Below are 19,123 nucleotides of genomic sequence, written 5' to 3' on the forward strand. Positions count from 1 at the left end.
AGTTAAAACAAGCAAACATGATGTCCCTTCTAATTTGCTACTCAAATGACAAGTTGTGTTTTCAAGTAGATTAGCCCCCTTTTAGGGATAGTGGTATTTGGAAAATGTCTGAATTTGCTTCAATCTCTTTTTTTTTGTGTGTGATTTACCATTTCCACATAGGGAACAAATTTGGATGGAATAATATACTCAGAAATGAATCCACAGTAATCTAACTACCTCCACATCGACAAGTCTTTGGCAGGAAGCAGGGAGGTCACTGATCCCAGAGATAATTCTCTGTCTGGGACAAAAAAAGTATGCATAAGTTTTGAGAAAAATTGTGTCCTCCACAGGGCAGGAATTTGGCTGTGTATTGGTGTTTTCTCTCTTTAATGCTAAAGTGTAATTGCATGCTTCAGTGTTCAAGAACACATTGGAGTGGCTTTTCATAACTAGTGGTTGCAGTTTCAAAAGGGTATCCATGGGGGTGGCAACATGGACCCATGGAGCAGATCCTGCTAATAGTTTCAGAGTGAGGAATTACAAGATCCTTAGGATTCAAAGCACTGGCCCAGGAGATTAGAAGGGTGAATTCAAGAGCCTAATTGTGGTTAAAAGCACAGTTCACTGTGTGACTGTTTCAGTTCTTAAAGAAACTGAGTGGGATGGATAAATAAACAGCTAGAATTAGCACCTTCTCTTCCCCTGGTGAAACACATGGTGCAGTCATACAGGTGTGTTTTGCCTGGTTCAAAGGTCTGCCATAGGAGCTTCTCCCATGGCTAACCATTATCTTAAAAAGTTATTACCTTGTACCTCAAAGGGGAGAGCTACAAATGTCAATGAGCTAATTCCCTAGGCCCACTACCTCAATCCTACCATGCCACACCAGGAAGCAGTTTGTGAACAACCAGGTTCTTCACTGGAGGTGGAAACTCCCTGACAGAAATCCACCAGGATAATCCTGTTCCTTTTTCAACATTTGCAACAGGCACCACGCCAAGAGCATCTTCCTGGTATCTCCAGCTGCTGTGTTGGACATGTCACTGCCAGTGTGAAGAACTCAACTGGAGATAGCTTTTTGGCTTGAAGAGCTGTTACATTGAAGCTGTGCTACCACTCAGCTTGGAATTTAATCTGGGTTTTCCAAAGATACATATCTCCTTCTCAGAAGAAGGAAAATGCCAAGTAAGTGTCTGCCCTGTGCTAGCAAGAGGGTGGAACTGTAGTAAGACTGTGGGAGAGCACTGAGGGGGTGTGTGTGTCATTTAATATTTAGACACCTTGAAGAACTATATTGGTAGATTCTCCTTTGAGTTACCATAACAGAGACCTGTCTGGTGTACCTAGGAGTTATAAGAAACATTCCCAGCATAGCCATAAATAGCAGCTCCAAGTCACAGACAGACCATATTTGTTGAGTTAAATGTACTTCCTATTTTGATATGGAAGTGTGTCCTTCCCTACAGATCCTTGGGGCTAAAGCCAAACAGATAGCCAATGAGATCAGAAAGTTTCCATTTGTGGTCTATGAAGTAAAAACAAAGAACCCAGAGCCCAGAGACATGACAGTTCTGGACAGGCACAAGAGATAATAAAACTGAGACCCATTTCAGGCACAGTGTAAAGTGGGTCTTCAAAGATAAATGACTTTAATAATTAATCACCAGCAGAGAATGATTGTGTCCATTCCACAGCACTGTTATTAACACAAAGTCAAGCAGAGGCAGGAGAGCAACACTCTTTTAAAGACACATACATCTTTATTCTCCATCCAGGCCAGCAAGGATGGAGAAAGGGAATGCAATTTAAAATAACAATCAGCAAACACACATTATCTTTACTTTAAAAAAAAAAAAAAACAACATCCAAACTTGAGCAGCCAGAAACACACTCGACAATCAGAGTAACTGGAATTCCCTGCAGTTTGGCAGTGGCACATAAGCAGAAATTATTTGTAAGTTTCTGAAAGCAAGGGTAGAGCATGACAAAAAATTGTGCTTTTTTTCTACTACAACAAGTGATTATGATTACATTTTTGCAGCAGGCAAACCACTCTGGGAGATAACGGGCAAGAGAGAAAGCTATCCAGAGTTATTTTGAGAAAAGTTTGAATAAAACTTATACAAATAGCACCAGAAATAACCCCAAGCTTAAGCTAGCCCTCACTAAAATCGATGGCAGAACACCCTGACTTCAGCAGGAGCAGAGGCAAGCTTGGTTAACTGTAAAGAAGTAGGAAACACATGATGGATTGTTCCAGTTAATCCCCAAAAGGTGGCCTCCAAAACCAGAAGCATAGCTGCCATGGGAGAAGGAGGGTAATACGACTTCTCTGACACTCCTTTGTGTTTACATAGCAGTAAGAGGCACAGATTTGGGTTTGTCTCTGCTCTGGCAGGCTGTTTGCAATTCTGAAAGCAAATCCTACAGCTCAGCAGACATTTCACATGGCTGTATCTGTAAAAAGCCAGTATTTATCATTCAAGCCCTCTGTAAGTGAGGGCTCTTTGTGCTACTGACCCCAGCCTTTCGTCTGGTCTTGAACAGCTGCTGTTGAGCAGTGACAGCTGAATTGGGGTTTCTCCTTCTGCAGCAATGCACACTTGCCAGCCATGCTTTCCTCAAGCCTCTGATGTATGTAGGGGCCAAGACACACAATCCACTCCTTTCACACCAGCAGTATCCCTCTCTGCAAAGTGTGAGAACGCTTGCCAGTAGGCTGTCCTTCCCATTAATGCTTGTTAAGCATCATTTCTTCTCACCATCCAGCCATGTGGGAGCCTGCAATTTCCATGTGGAAGATTATTAAGCAGAGTGGCTGCACAGGGTCACTACAGACTGCCAGCACTGGCATGACTTATTCTCAGCTTCTCTATTAATCCAGAAGCATATCAAACTCCCTGACTGAAACAACTTTGTGGAAGGCATTTCACTACTTGAACTGGTCCTCTTTGAATCCCATTGAATTTGAATCCCACTCAATTGCTTCACAGGTTGCTGTCTTTTTTTTTGTTTTGATGGAAGTTGGTCATCACCTTTGAAGAGAGAGCCTGTAAAAACTGAAAGCTGTGCATCAGGAAGGAGCAAACACAGCCTGGCTGTACCTGTTAAGGCTGAGGCCAAACCTACTCTTGATATTTGGCTTGTACACTATTCACACTGTTAATCCTCAAGCTAGTGCTTAGAGGCTGCTTTGCCTGGACCTCCCAGAAGGGGATGGAACAAGGATGCTGCTGAGACTTTCTCACTGCCAGGCCTGGAGCATAGGATGGGCTTGCTTATACATCCCAGATGTCTGAACCAGGACAGACAGTCAGTGTAGTCTTGACCCTACCTTTGAAATGCAACATGAAGCATTAGTTCCTGTTAAATCAAATTTCTGAATGTTTCTCTTTACCATCCTAAAAGTAGAGCAGTTCTCCCTCTGGCAGGGAGACCAGGGAAGTGAAACACCTATACAGACATGAGGGATTATGCAGCCCGAGTGACTGCACACTGGGAATTAATTACTTACATGCATGCAAATGGTGGGTTCCTCTAGTTTGGGGCTGAGACAGACCTCCTAGCAGCAGCATTTGTGAACTAGAGCACTCATAAAATTAATCATGTTTCAGACATGTAACTCAGTCCCCATCAGAGTCCATTACACCTCTCTTTTATTTTTCTTGTGTCCTCCCTAGGGCAAAACGCCAACATTCAATTCAGAAGAACAACATTCCTGCTAGCCATTTTTTAAAAATAGACAATTAAAATTTCTCCAGCTTATACTAGCCACCTCAGCCTGCTCTGGGAGCCCACGAAGATGACATGCAGTGTCCCAAAAGGAAGAAAACCAATTATGAAAATGAGGCATGAGGCAAGGAGGATATATAGTCCGGTGCTCTTCCATATAATTAACTGGAAAGTGTGTCTGGGATGCAGATTTCCAGAGCTGAGGCACTAATGCTGTTTGCAGTGGCACTAACAGATAGAGGCTCAGGGATGCGCCCATTCTGAAAGATTGGAAGACTTGCTACACTTATCAGAAGAACTGGAAAAGGACCTTTCCTAGGAAAATTTCAGGAACATCACATTTTGCAATGTAGCCATCACCTCTGAATGATTCCCTAGATCCTGAAGGTCATCCCCTAAGAAGAGACTTCTGTTTTTCACTAAGTGAACAGGTCACTGTTATGCCCCGTTCCCTAAAAGTAAAGTATGATTATACATAAATGGGCCTCTTAGCACATAACTTTGCCACCTCACAAACAGCTCAAGCCCCAGAGACCTGGATTTTCTCACCATTTCCAGAAGTTAGCTAAACCAGATGACAAATCCCTGGAGTGCTATGCACCTCTCTACCCAGCCCACTTGAAGTTAGCACACTTGCATTCTGTGACATTTAAAGAGCACTCCCAGCCCAATATTTAATTCGTTATGCTTGTGTTTATATATGTGTATATATATGTAAAAAAAATCAGTGTGTTATTTTCTAGGTGACAGCCACTCACATATGACCAAAATAGTCAGGCAGGATAAAGGCTCAGACTGCTGAGGTCTCAACCCCCTGTGCAGAGCTTTTGCCAGAGAGACTACCTGAGATATTATCAGAATCTAGCAGCTCAACAATGCTGTATGGAGAGCAATCTTCCAAACCCAGCTTGCTGCAGAGCCAGCCACAGAAGCCTTTCTCCATATCCCTGACAACACGCCACCAGTACCCAAAGGACCATGCTACCTGGGCCACAGCTGAGTACAGGCCTAGGGAAAAAGACACAACCATAATTATAATTGGGTAGAAGATGATCAAAAAGGGACAAAAGGTGATTTTGTGCCAGAAGGTCCTCTCTTCATTGTACACCAAGAAGATGTTGTACCATGTAATGGTTCCATAGTAAAATGAAACCACGAAGGACACTACAAAAATGACAGGAAGGCAGATGATGGTCCAGAGGACAATGTGGGGTCCTCTGTCCAGTCCAACATCACAATTCTTCTTCTTCTCAGGTGTGTCCTCTTTGGGAGGTTCCTTTGATTTAGCCAGTTCCTGCAGCTCTTTGTCTGTTAGTGTGACATGGATGTCCACCATCTGACCCTTCTTTTTTCCCCTGGTGATTGTTCCAGTCAAGGTGACATACCGGCTGTCTAAAGGCATGTTCCAGACACCTATGAACACATATCAACTAATCTCCATTAGATTTATTTTCTGTACCAAGTACTTTGTGTAAATCCTCAAAGACCCCGAAGACATACTGCATATGAAGTTATAGTTTAATTAAAAAAAAAGATGGAATGCAAAAAGCAATGCTGTATAAAGAAGATTGTCAGAGAAGAAAATTAAAGAAGAGCTAATGAGGGAGAAGACAGAAATTCTGGGTGACAGAACCACACAGGATCTGCACTGGAGACAATATGTGAATGGAGAGTGCTGCGTGAGTATATGAGAAAGAGATGAGACAGATTAACTGAATAAAAAATAGTATGCCTATTATCTCTGATACCCTTGTAGACTTATTCATGAACAGCACAACAAATTGTAGTGAATTAGATATTAAATATGACTAAAACTCTTGTTCTGGAATAAGCACATCTACACATGGAGTTATACCTGAACAGGTAATATTTCACTTTACATTTGCACTGTATCTCAACACAAATTAATTTTCAAAGCTTAGAAAATCCTTACAAATCTTTGTATAATTATATTTGCATTTTAAGGCATCAACAAAAGCACCAAACAGGAAAGTGTTGAGATGTGTGTTAAAGTCACAAACAGACTGCCAGAGCTTCCAAGTGACATTAGTTTAGGATGGTCCCTGTACTGGTACTGGCCATCAACTGTTCTATGGGGCTAAAATAAGCTTCTTCCTGGTCTTAATTCTGACTAGCTTGGAAGGAGGTCTTCAGAGGCTCTTATAAGCAGGCTTAGTTGTAATATGTGACTCATAAAAATAGGAAGATGGCAGATAAGCCATGAAAATAGGGCCTGAGATCATGGGGGAACCTGGTGTGGCTGATGGGCCATGCATGGACATTTAAGCATTTCTCAGCCTGAACTGTAGCCTCACAAGAGCATTAGCCATAAGACCTTTTTCCCACACTTCATCCCTACAAGGGTTTCCAGGGCAGGCATCAGAAGTGAAAGTGGCCCCAAGATGCCTCATGATGACCTTGCCAAATAAGCACTCTTTAAGAGGAAGCTGTGCTGAGAATATGAGAAGGCAACAGCAAATCCTACATAATGAGTAAAGCTCCCAGTCCCAACTAAGTCCATCTGCTTCCATACTTTCACTTAAAATACCTAAAACAACTGCCTGTTAAAACCGAGAGTGTGGGAACAACCAACTTCTGTGAAGAACTGCAGGAGACACCCCAAATCAGCCTGTAATACTTTTTATTTCAGAGTGTTTTCATGTATGAACTCAAGCTGTCCTTGCCACAATACTGGAGAGGGTTGGTCCCACAGTCACGTTCGTATGACCTCAGTGGATGCTGTCACCAGAAAATGTTTATGGAAACAAAAACATGTGTTCTCAGGAATACGTACCATCTGCCATGGTCTGACCCAGGAATTTGGAGCCTTCCTCAGAGCTCCTCTCTCCTCCTTCCTCATCTGCCTGATCTTCTTCCACTTTATTCTCATTGTCTGACCGATACACTATTATTGACTCAGGACGAGACTCTTTCTTCTTCTTTTTCCTCCGGTCCATAGTGGCTTCCCCATCAAAGGTGACAGAGGTTGCCACAGCCCTTCTCACAGAGCCATGGCGAGGGCTCTGGCTTCCAGACTTGCTCTCCTTCTGTGTGGTCTCCTCCATGCCACTGCTGCTCTCCAGTACTTCACTTGGCATCTTGTAGCACTTGTTTCCAATCTATGAGCTCTGTCACTCAGAAGTCAATGAGTAGACAACAGTCCCATGGATTCTTTGTTTTGGTACAATGTCCCACTGCAGACACCCAAACTATGCACTCCATTCCCAGCCTAAAAAAGAGAAAGAAGGCTGAAAAAGTGTGGTTTTGTTAACAAGCAGAGAAAGTCGCCAGAATTCACCTTTAGAGGGTCGCTTCCAACTGGTTTAAATGACATCTGAAGATCCTCATTCCTGTCTTGAACAACAATTTTATTACAAGCACACATTTTGTAATACCACCCAATCCTGATTCTCAGATTCCAATTTTAAATAACAACAATATCAAGTGGCAGTTTTAACTATGGGAAAGCTGCCCAAGTAAAAAACATATGATTAAAAATGCTTCAAAGCAGACAAATCCTGCTCCATAAATGGAGGAAGATGCAGTGGTTCTCAAATTCTGAGACATTTAAGAAATGGATTGTACCAAATATTCATGTTTAGGTACAAATCTGAATACACTGAATAACTTGTTAACAAATCTGTAGAGCTCTGTTGAGCATTGACACGAACATTTGTCTTTAAAAGAATTAATGAGGAATAATTAAGCTCTAATCTAGTATCTGAGTCATCTCTTTAACAGGCAACTAAGAAACACAGTTACCATAATTTATAGACCACACAATGCTGGGGAAATCATTTCACTTGAACAGATGCTAGAAAAAAGTTGAGCATTTTTAGATTTGGCAATATGGTTCTGGTCTTCCCACAAATACAAAATTTTGCTGGTTTGTTTTGAAATTTATTGTGGAATGTTAGATTAACTATTTATGCTTCTTACACACAACTTTTAACTGTATCACTTTAACACCTAGGCCTGGGGCCAGATGGGTATATGAGGCTTTGAAGAACTCAACAATCCAGATTATTGTTTTGCATTATAGAAAATAAATCATCCATGTTGATCAGAATACACACAAAATGGAAATTTAAAAAAATCAAGATTAGGCATACCCCAGAAATCAGACAACTTCTAAATCACTGGGCAGGGAATGTTATGGCTTGCTCTGCAGCCTGGCTGGGAACAGACTGCTTGGATTGCCACCTGAGTTTACACCTGCCATGCAAAAATCTGTGCCTAAATTTGTAGGCATACCAGAAAACAGCTCTATACAAGACTAAATTTACTACAAATACTCTCCCCTCACCGCAGTGTCAAGTGTTGAACTTCAGAGCTACCTAGAAGCAGTTGTTAAATCTTTCACTGGAGGGAACAGGAACAAGGGAAGAAAGAACAAAGAGAGGTGGTGATGATGGATGCCCTAGCCTGGTGTACCAGGTAGGTGTGGTTCAGTGTGGGGTTCTTCAAGATCATGGTGCATTCTTCTCCCATCCCAAAGTCCAGCCTTAACAGAGAATGGAGAAATAAAAAAAAATAAGGAACTTTTTCTCAGAGACTTTGGATGTCTGGGAGAAGATTTTCATCACCTCAACCCCCCCCCTACCAAAACACATTTACAAGCTACTATACACACCAGAGTCTAAAGGAAGAATGGGATATGCAAGGAATTTCACAGTGAAATCTAATGCTTTGCTTTCCTCTTCCCCCTTTTAGCTCCAAAGTGAGCCATCCACTGACTTCAAAGATAGCGAGCTCTGGTTCTTAATATGTTAACGTTGGCAGGAAACCAACATCTCTTCAGATCAATTGGAATTCATATAAGATTTTGTTCAGTGTTCTATAAACATGTCTTTGTGGGGAACTGGATTAAATTTATCCTGTGGAATAAGCTCACTCTTTGTAGGAAATTCATCCAGGAGCTCCAATAGGCTCTAACATTCTTTGACGATCAACAGTAAAACTTCATGGTTTAGATCTATGAAATCCTAAAATCACTAATGAGCCTCTGAAACAACAGTAAGATTCCCCTCCCAGAGGTGGTGAAAAGAAAGCAGGCCTGGAGTCACAGAGAAGCCAAATAGTCACTGCTGGAATGATTTACTGAAAGTCTGGATACACCAAAGCTGATCTGTGATGAGATTCCAGATGTTCCTGGTTTTAGTTCCACTTTCAGTCCCTACTTCCTTGAAAAGGGGACAACTTGCCAGTAACATTTATAAAAAACCACAAAGATACAGGCAAAGATTTTGTGGCTGGGCTTTTTTTTCTTCAAGTTTATCCAGCTGTGACCTTAGTTAAACTCCCAGCAGATGATAAGCTAATGTCAGTTCTTGGTGTGATGACAAATCTTAAAGAACCATGTCAACCTTGACTATACAGTGAGGAGCAAGGTGATGTCATTGTGAGTCTGGCACAGATAAGCTCTGGAAATCTGTTCAGTTCTTGTGCTCACTGCACAGGGAGGATGCTGATTACTGACCAGAAGACACCTATGATCACCAAGCTATTTTGCTATGTCTAACATTCCCACCCCGACTACATCAGCTATTGCCACTGTGAATTACCACCAGGACTGGAAACACCTCAACACCTGGGTTATGAAGGGTGGCAGCTCAGTTCCTTCTTCTCTTGCTCCTGAGCTGAGGGGAGGAAACAGGCAATGGGGAACAAGCCCCTAAAATGTGCCACTGCTGTGGCTGGGTCATAGCCCATGGGATAGGAAAGCAAAGGAGCACAGATTATTCTGCTTAGGGCACAAGGAGGTAAAGTCTGATGTCAGTCTGCCCACATCAGAAACAAAAACATGGTGAAGAAGATCCTCATTTTTAGCAGAGAAGGATGCAATAAAATGAAAATCTAAAAGATAGAAATATAGAGCAGACGTTAGGTAGGTGTTTTAACAAAGTGGGTAGGTGACACTTGGTATACATCATGTAGGGCTTTGGAGAGCTGTCCCGTCACTGGAAACTTCCAAATCTGGACTGGGTATCTTGGCAGCAATTTGGTTACTATTACTTGATAAGAAGTGTTAATGTGGGGAAGTCCTCTGCCTTGTAATAAGGAGAAGTCAGACTGAAAGATCACAAAGATACCTCCTGATCTTAAGCCTGTTTTCACAGGAGAGAAGTAGATATGTAGATAGATAATATGTATTTATTATTTTCTCATCTGTTTCTGCCAATGGATCAGGACACACCCTGCCACCTGGTCCAGACTTTCTGCACACAGCAGAAACACAACCATCAACCCTATATCCTGCAGGGATGCTGGAGAATCAAACAGGTTCATGCCCCAGTTCCATTTTTCCTGGGAATATTTTCTCCATAGTGAAAAAAATTAGCTCTTGCAGAAATCACAGTACTGTACACAAAGTTTATTTTTCCTCTCTTCTTTTTCTTTACAACCTGCAAGAACAAGGCCAGGCCTCAGCATTGCACAGCTGTCCACAGCACCAACTCTTTCAGCCACACACTGAGATCTTCACACCTCAAAAGTCTTGCTGTGGAGCTGAAGCTTGACAACTGCTGTGCATCTAATATTAGTGATTACCTGGAGGAGACAGGAAACTAATAACAGTCCACGGGAGGAATGGAAAAGAAATGGTCAAATTTCAGAGATAGCAGGGAACAGTTTATTAGCCACACAATTTGTTAGTAATCTCCATGTGAAAACAGATGGAGAATGCTGAGGAGGTGACTCTGAAAAAACACACTGTAGAGAAATTTTTAGAAGCACAGTCTTCTGTTACTATGCAGGAAAGCTACTGCTGCTTATGCTTCTCATGACAATATTAGTCTTTGACACACAAAAAAAGACTAAAATCTTGGCCTTGCACCATTTAGGTCAAAGGAAGTTATTTTAATTGGTCTTCAGGCCTTGATGCTGCTATTAACAGAAGAGAAATTATCTGGTTTGAATATAGACAGGAAGGAAGAGCCTTTCCACAACTGAATAAAATCCTTTTTCTTAAATGCCTTCTACAGCATAAATAACCTCTTTATGACTGCTCAGAACAGATATGAGAAGAAAAAATGTAGATGGTATGAAGTGAGGAACACCAATTTTTATTTTTATAGTCACATAAAATGTACAATACGTAAGAAGAACTGTCACTGTATCTTCACTCACATCATGCAGGGGTTATCTGCAGAAACAAAAAACAGCCTGTGCTTTAAAGGTAATGAGACTTACCCAGGATGGGGGATAGAGAAAGGGAGATTTTACCCCAGAGACCTACCTGGACAGAGCTCACCAGACATGGATCTTCCTTTACCCGCTCCTTCACTTCATAGCCTCCCCATTCCTAATCCCTTCCCCACTCCACCCCACCTCTGATTTTGTGCGTGTGCGTGAGTGTGTTTCTAAGGATCCATGCTACCCAAAGGATTATTTCCAATCCCTGGTATTTTTAAAGGGCTTGTGTGCTGGCAGATTGTACACATGAAAAATGGATGGTATCAGATTCATCCAGCTGTTCAGAATGGATCTGTCTGCCACCAGTCAATCATGTTATGACAAAATGCACTGGTCTAATGCATAACACACAATCCCAGACCCTACAAAAACATAGAAAGGCCTGTGTAAGAAAGCCCATTTCATTCAGACCTTATGCTGGGAGAGGACAAAATGGTAGGACTCCCTCAGCAGCTTTGAATCTGTTTTAAATATCTAAATGACTCCACATGATCTTTAACATACGCAACTTCACTATACCCTGCTGAAACAGAGAACAATATCTGTGTTAATTTAATGGTGAAATAGCTCAAAATAGAGTACAATTACTTGAATCCTGCAAATAGTGAAGTCTGTGATGAATGACATGTTAGAAGGTGAGGCAAGAACAGCCCTTCCCTATCAGTACGTGTCTGTGCAGCTTGCGGTGAGCTTGACAGAGCCTTTTATCTCACTGAAAAAAACCCTTTTGCATTCTAAAAGAAACTTAAATGTCATTTTCAGCCAGATGCATTCCCTTGTTGGGTTCACCATGCAGCTATCCCTAGAAAAAAGAATGTCTACAGAAAGGGAAAAAAGCCACCCCTTCATGGCATGGGCCATTGCAAGGTCACAATGAATGCCACCTTGGAGACAGATAGCAAATGTTGATTGTGAAGAATATGGATACATTATTTTTTATGGTATGACTAAACTATTGATTAGCTGTGAAGATTTGAAAGAACTTTATTTGGGCTCAGAAAATTTGTTGACTTGGGGAAAAGATTTGTTTTCTTGCATTTTCAGTTCATATTATGTACTTTGGATTTTGCTGATTGCTGTATAATATTTGTTAGGAAAAATTAGTATTAAATATCTGTACAATAGCAAGAGGAGCAAAGAATCATCTGTCCACCATCCCAAAAAGGTAGGAGAAAGCAAACAGCAAAGCTCATAGATCACACCAGCCTTCTCCTCCTTGCTTACTCCAGAATCATCTGTCTGCCATCCCAAAAAGGTAGGAGAAAGCAAACAGCAAAGCTCATAAATCACACCAGTCTTCCCCGCCTTGCTTACTCCACAAGCTTCAAAACACTTTTGTATCTTGGTGAAAGAGACAAGAAAAGTGACTGGGCTCTGGGTTTGCATCTGATTGGGAGCAGACCTCAAGCTGGACTGCTGAAAGCTGAAGATGGCACTGAGCACCAGAGCAGAGGGTTGGTATTTAACAGGCCAGTAAAAACTTCATGGGTGTTTACTAATGGAGACCCCCACCCCATGCCTTTCCTTCAGAAGCAGAAGGTGCTAAAATTTGAAGCTAAAAGAGAAGGTAACAGTGGACAAGAAGCAATCTCTGCAGGCAAGCACCAACAGACCCAAGTTTGCCCCATCCTTCCAATTCATCACTGACACAAGGCTCTGGCCTGTTGGTTTCTTGGTGCCCACACTGTGCCAGGCAGCTCAGGCACCTTGCTCTCCCTGCCACCCTTCTGTGAGACACCCAATGCTTGCTGACAGTGTTCTATGGATACAGCCAAAACAAAATGCAGTGGTGAAGAGAGGTGTTCCAAAGTATGACTAAATTGTTTCTGGATGGCATTTTCAAAGGATTTTTCAAAAAAAGTCAAGGGCATTTTACAGAGTATCTGTTTTACAAATGTTATTTTTACTTTCTTCTGCTGTTCCATACCTTTTCCAAATGTCACAGAACAATAACTGCTGTGTAGATCAGTATTATGGAGGCTGGAAAACAGCATAGAAGAATTTCATACTAAATGAAATGCCTTATTGATTTTCTTGCATACTAACTTTTTCAAAATCCCCAAGTGTACTGTTATACCTTTTTTTAGAGTGAAAGCCTGAAGCACTGCCTCTCTATTGTGTCCCCATGTCTTTGTCCAGTCTTTTAAAAGAAAGGGAAATTAAGATAAAGGATTCAAAGCTTCCTATTGCCTTCACAGGGATGAGATCTGTTTCTTTATTATAGTTTGCTAAAAATGTCAATGAATGGTACATGAACATGTACCTTCAAAGAGAACCAATGCTTTAAAAGGAAAATGACTTGAAAATAGAGGTTGGTTTGAAATCTTCAAAGTAATCCAGGTGGTTTAGATAAGAATGTTGAATACAAGTTAACAGATGTCCCCAGATCTTGTAGGAAAAAAATCTCCACATTGAAGACATGCTCTCTCTGATGCTCTGCTCTCCCCTTCACTCATGTATTTGTCAAAGCAGGCCATCCTGCAGCTTGAAACAGCAAATGACTATTGTAATTCCTACCCCATCCACCAGGTCACTGATAAGACTACAGGGTTCCACAGAAACAGTTGAACCACATGAGAACCACCAACTCAAGACCAGAATCCTGTTTCCACAGCACTACCCGTAGGATGGGATCAGGTGTAGCATCTTTTTTTATTGGTATAATACCTGATCCATCCTCAGTTTGAAGCCTTCATATTAAATGAGATTGGAAGATGCACAAGGAGACTGCTCCACCCAGCAAAGCAGTGGTCCAGTGGTGGGCTTCCTCTAAGCACCTAAGCAGATGTCTAGAAAAAAGTAACACCAGAGCAAGCATGTAGTACCTGAAACAGCGTTTTGAGCCCCCTACCTCCCTTTCCTGAATGCAGAGGAAACAAATCTTCTGTACAGAGTACATCCACACACAAATATAAATCAGAAGCACCATGAGTTGCCTTGAAGATTGTAGAGCCATGAAGCACTAGTGGTGGGTTTGAAGTACCAGTGAGGGGTGTGAAGCTAATGCAAGACAGCACCGTCCTAGATAGCTAGAGATCTGGCTAAATATAATCTAAGATATCTAATCCCCTCAGTTCAGGAAGGATATCGAGGTCCTGGAGAAGGTCCAAAGGAGGGCAACTGGGCTGGTGAAGGGACATGAGCACAGATCCTATGAGGAGAGGCTGAGGGAGCTGGGGGTGTTGAGGCTGGAGAAGAGGAGGCTCAGGGGAGACCTCATCACTCTCTACAACTCCCTGAAAGGAGGTTGGAGCCGGGGGGGGTTGGGCTCTTTTCCCAGGCAACTCTCAGCAAGACAAGAGGGCACGGTCTCAAGTTGTGCCAGGGGAGGTTTAGGTTGGATATTAGAAAGAATTTCTTTACTGAGAAAGATCAAGCATTGGAATGGGCTGCCCAGGGAAGTGGTGGATTCTCCATCCCTGGAGAAATTTAAAAAGAGCCTGGATGTGGCACTCAGTGCCATGGGCTGGGAACTGCAGTGGGAGTGGATCAAGGGTTGGACTTGATGATCTCTGAGGTCCCTTCCAACCCAGCCAGTTCTATGATTCTATGATTCTATATTTAGACAGTATCTCCAACAGCAGGAGTTGGCACAGGGGACTTTTGATTGGATACAAGTGCAGGTACAGGCCCTTGATGCTGGAGTATTAAAAACACAGCACATTCAACTGCAGACAAGAGAACAGCTCAGTAATATTAGTATGGTATTAGCAAGGTGTGTGATAATTTTGAAAATCTGTCTACATACCAGTTTCAAACTGATGCTGATATTCTACATCTTGCATCACTGTGAACTCTGCTTTGAGTGGGGTGTTTGTCTTTGGTATCTTCTGTATTTTTGTTTAATCACTGGAATGAAATTCCTATGGAAAATGATGAAAAGTTTTAAAATCCTGATCATCATCTGATAAGACTGAAATCCCCCAAGATACCCCTGAGAGTAAAATGCCTTTCTAGAGGGGAATTCCCTACAGAGAGAAATTGACCAGAAAACCTGACCAGGTCAGTTGGTGCTGAGCAGGAGGCATTCTGACTTGGAAAGCTGAACCCACAAAACAGAAAGGCTCTCACTTGCTGGTGAGAGATGATGAAAGGAAAAACAGCCACAGGAGAAACTGCACAGACAGGAGGTGGAAGTAGAAGAGATTCCCAGCGAGGCTTTTTCTGTAATCCCACAGAGAGGTCCAGAGAGGTAAGCAAACAGAATTTTACACTGTTTTTTATTTGGCTTTGGCTCAATCCAGGCATTTCTTGTAATAGCTATGGGGGCTGAGAAAGGCTGTTACATTTCATGCATTTTGGTATCCCAGGAGAAGTAAGATATAAATGTGAAGCATCCATGAAAGTGGGGTTCTGGCTGCTGGAGAGCAGGCCTGATTTTTTCTGAAAGCCAACTAGCAGAAACCCTCTGTCAGAAATAATCTTTGACCTTAATGTTTTATTCCTGGCACTGAGATGCTTTTTGTTAAATCTCCTCTGCTCTCACCTCTTTATGAGACCACTGGCCCCAGGGATACCTCTCCCAGGGTTTGGATCCCAGAGATTTCTCCTGTTTGGAGCCATCTGTTTTCTCACATCAGGTTGGTATTGAACAACTTTGAGACCTTCCTCCTTGCCAACAAGGATTATGAGCTACTGGAGCACAGAGATACTCTGGAGGACAGCAGGACAAGAGGAATTACTAAGACAGCAGATAGAGCTGCCAGGATTTTTAAAGCACAGGAGTGTACTGGACTGGCAGATGTCACCAGCTGAATAGCTGAGGCACAGGCTGGCAAATCACAAAATCAGCTTTTGACAAAGTAGCCTTTTCTGAAAATGCAGTTTCCTATTCATCTCAACAAATTGAACTAATTCATTCAAAGCCAAGATACAATCTGGGAAATGTAAAAACAGGAAATCTGCTTTTTCCTCTTCAATCTATAAATAAAATAGTAGATGTTGAAGAATTATTGTGCCGATCCAACAACTCTGAAAGAGCTGACAACTGGAAAAAAATCTACTGGTGAATTCTTTTCCTAAATGTGTAATTTTGGTTTTTGAATGGATAATGGTTTAAGATGTATAAGAAAGAAAAATTCAGGTGGTATTTAACTTTGAAAAATGAAAATTAAGGCTCCTAGTCTTTAAATGTAGATTTATTTTCTTCCAAATGCAAGCTGAAACATACTGACAAAAATAAAATAAAATATCAGCTATCTAATTTCATAATACATAAAAATTAAGACTCTGAACATTAAGTTTATAGAACAACATCAATACATAAAAAGAGTCTTCTTACTGAATTTACCATTATGGCTTCATGTAGTGATTACCAACATGTTTTAATGCTACCAATAACAGAAAATTAACATTCTCTTGCAAATAAGAAAGTGCAGGCATAGGAGATAAAAATTTACTTCAGTTAACAAGATTTTCTTCTTTTCAGCTTAAATAATTTTGGATTTCAACCACTGGAGGAAAATCAATTCACAGAAAGGTACACTTTGAGCCCATGGTTCAAAGGCAACCCACACAACAGTGAATAGAAGCCACTGCCTTGCTGAAAACACCTGTGGGCATTGGTTATCTCAGCTCTATTCTTTGTGGATAGATTTTATAGCAGAAAGGGCTACCCTCAATTGAATGCTGAGGAATGGATGTCTCCTTTTCTTGCCTCCTTACTCTCCAAGTCTTTATGCCTTTCCCCTTTCTCCTCCCACCCATCACTCATAGAATTCCTTAAATCCTTAATTCCTGCCTTCTGCCCTTTATTTATAAAACTTCTGTGGCTTCTATAAAAATCAAAAATCCAAAGCAATCTATCCTGATAGTGAAGAAAAAACATAGTACCCTCCTGGAAGCACACTTAAATCAAGCAAGTCATGGGAGAAGAGAGGCTCTGTAGATTTTCCTTGGTGGCCTGTGGCTCAGTTGGGATGGCAGGAAGACTGGAATATAAAGATCTAGTTCAGTAGCACAGATGAGTGCTTCTCCCTGGGATTAATTAATGATTGCTCTGATGCGACCTGCCAGAGACAGTTAGCAGGGATCCCTGGAGTCTACAGAAGAAAAAAATTCTTGCAGTGTCATCCACAGTGCTTCACATTTTCCCTCCTGAAAGCAATAGTGTGCTTTAAAACACTGAAGTATTCAGCAAAGATTAACCCACTTAGAAGGCAACCTTGCCTAATTGTTGCCTCACATTCAGAAGTCCATTCCTGTCTTGTCACCTTTTGCTGAGTGATTCTGGACACACCAATAACTTCTCCATGATTCCCCTTCCCTACACTTGCAAGGAGGGTATAGAGCTTCCTTTTAAACACACTGAACTTAAGGATGAAGATGTTATATTATAATTGTCTCTCATTTAAAGTAATAAACCTTAGAATATGTTTTGAGAAAAGTAGATAAATCCATGTAACAAATGAAAAAACCAAAACAGACTCAATGTCATTTTATTTATGGTTTGTTTGTTTGTTTGTTTGTTTTTTTAAATCACTCCTCCCTCTCATTAGCCATCTCCCCTAAGGCAAAAATACCAGGACAAACCTGAAATATACTTTCAGCATCTCTTCTATTGAAAAAGACAGGGAAGATGCCTGAAAATATATCTGAACATGCACACATACCCAGGTCCTGGGCACATCAGCACTGGTTAAAATCACCTGCAATGGATAAAGATGCTCTGTCAATTCACCATGGGATAGGCTGTTCTCTGTGCCAAGTGATTAATACAGATCTTACTGAGAGGGATTTTCAGTGAGAAAACAAAACGAAACAAAATAACAACAAAAAACACAAAACCACCAAAACCAACCGAACAAAGAAGACTCTAAAGACATTTAGGCACAAAATGGCTATGTCAGGGACACGGTAAATGGTAACACCTCAGCCTCCGCGGCCTCTTCCCGACAAAAGTCCACGCCTGAAGAGAAGATTCTCCTCCCGTGGGTCCCTGGCAGGGGAACGCCAGCATCTTTCCCTGCTATTCCTGACACCTTCAGACCACGGCACTGCGCGGGGCTCCGCTCCCCGTGCTCCCGAGGGTGCCTTCCCGCGTCGCTGCGGAAGGTGACCCAAACGGTACAGGAAACACCAACACCCCTCCCTTTCAAGCAGATGAGACCACGGGTGGGGTGTAGGTGGGTTTGCTGCAAGGCTCCAGCAGGCAGAGGCGACCCCGAGGCACCAGGACGGTACCTGAGGAACCGATCCCACCCAGGCGCTGAAGCCACCGCGGGGACAGATCCGGGCGGTACTGACCCGTGGATAAGCGCCCCTCTTACCTGCCGCCCGCCGGCTCCAGGGCCGCCTTGTACCGTCCCTCAGGACGCGGGAGCGACCCGGTCCGCCGGAATCCCGGGCACACCCGGCACGGCAACCAGCACCGGCACCGGCACCGCCAGCACCGCCGCCGATCCCTGCCCACCGTGCCCGGCGCTGGCGGGCGGGGCCGCGCGTCACGTGTGGGGGGCGGTGGCGGTGGCTGAGCGATCCGCGGTGTGAGGGGGGAAGATGGCGGCGGGCTGGGGGCTGCTGGCGGCCGGGCTGTTCCGCGGGCAGGTGGCTATTGTCACCGACGGCGGCACCGGCATCGGCAAGGCGATCGCTGCTGACCTACTGTAGCTAGGTGGGCGTGGGGATTGAGGAACGGGGCGGTGGGTGAGGGAAGCTCCGCAGGGAGCCCCGGTAAGGCAGCGGGGCAAGGGAGGTTGCTGGGGGAGCAGGGCCTGGGCTTGAGGTGAAGGCGGGGGCTGGCGTTGGAGGGAACGGGTCGGGAAGTGTTCGGGGGTTGTGGTGCGTTTGGGGGCGGCTGTGCTCGGGGAGTGGGTCCGTGAGTTTGTGAGTGGGACATGTGTGTGACAGCGGGGGACGGGTCAGTCCTGACAGGGGGTGTGGCAGCAGTCAGTGAGCAGCGGGGAGAACCGGGGGGGAGTGATGCCGCGCGGTGCCATTGGACCCCCTGGCGCTTAAAAGATCCACCGTTTTAAATGAGCTTATATTAATATTTATATTAATATTTATATGACACCTTTTCTCATGCTGCCCCTTAAGTGAGTTTTCGTCTCACTTAACCGGAGGATTTATCTGGTTTATGGAACTGCATATGGAACTGTTGTATGCACAGTAAGCTTAGAGAAATGATGCTTCTTGCTCAGTGTTTGTGACAGAAATGTCCTGAAAGCAAAGTGCACCCTCATCGTGTGCTTTGAGGGCTTTCTTCCTGTGC

At 43.0% G+C, this 19,123-nt stretch overlaps 1 protein-coding gene across 3 annotated transcripts; it reads right to left on the bottom strand.

Annotated features, from left to right (window-relative positions):
• Positions 1–1,722: 1,722 nt before the first annotated feature.
• On the bottom strand, positions 1,723–18,384 carry TMEM169 (transmembrane protein 169). Of its 3 annotated transcripts, XR_011726590.1 has the most exons (5): positions 18,180–18,384; positions 17,781–17,955; positions 17,443–17,558; positions 15,398–15,564; positions 14,740–14,774 (listed from the first exon to the last, which is right to left on the bottom strand). XR_011726590.1 is itself a non-coding variant. In XM_071747768.1 (3 exons), exons 2-3 carry the CDS (start codon positions 6,813–6,815, stop codon positions 4,508–4,510), a joined length of 927 nt encoding a protein of 308 aa, XP_071603869.1. In that variant the 5' UTR covers positions 6,816–6,946; positions 18,180–18,384; the 3' UTR covers positions 1,723–4,507. The 3 variants fall into 3 exon arrangements, 1 of the variants encoding a protein (XP_071603869.1); XR_011726589.1 differs by lacking the exon at positions 17,781–17,955; XM_071747768.1 differs by lacking the exons at positions 14,740–14,774; positions 15,398–15,564; positions 17,443–17,558; positions 17,781–17,955 and adding exons at positions 1,723–5,130; positions 6,512–6,946.
• Positions 18,385–19,123: the final 739 nt, after the last annotated feature.

This window comes from Heliangelus exortis, chromosome 6, assembly GCF_036169615.1.
Source record: "Heliangelus exortis chromosome 6, bHelExo1.hap1, whole genome shotgun sequence".
In the NCBI taxonomy this organism is placed as follows: Eukaryota; Metazoa; Chordata; class Aves; order Apodiformes; family Trochilidae; genus Heliangelus; species Heliangelus exortis.

Excerpts from the sequence above, each read along its gene's own strand:
- TMEM169 (XM_071747768.1), bottom strand. The coding sequence starts at position 6,815 with ATGCCAAGTGAAGTACTGGAGAGCAGCAGTGGCATGGAGGAGACCACA. Across the intron at positions 5,131-6,511 it reads GGGTCAGACCATGGCAGATG|GTGTCTGGAACATGCCTTTA; the intron begins GTACGTATTCCT and ends ATGTGTTCATAG.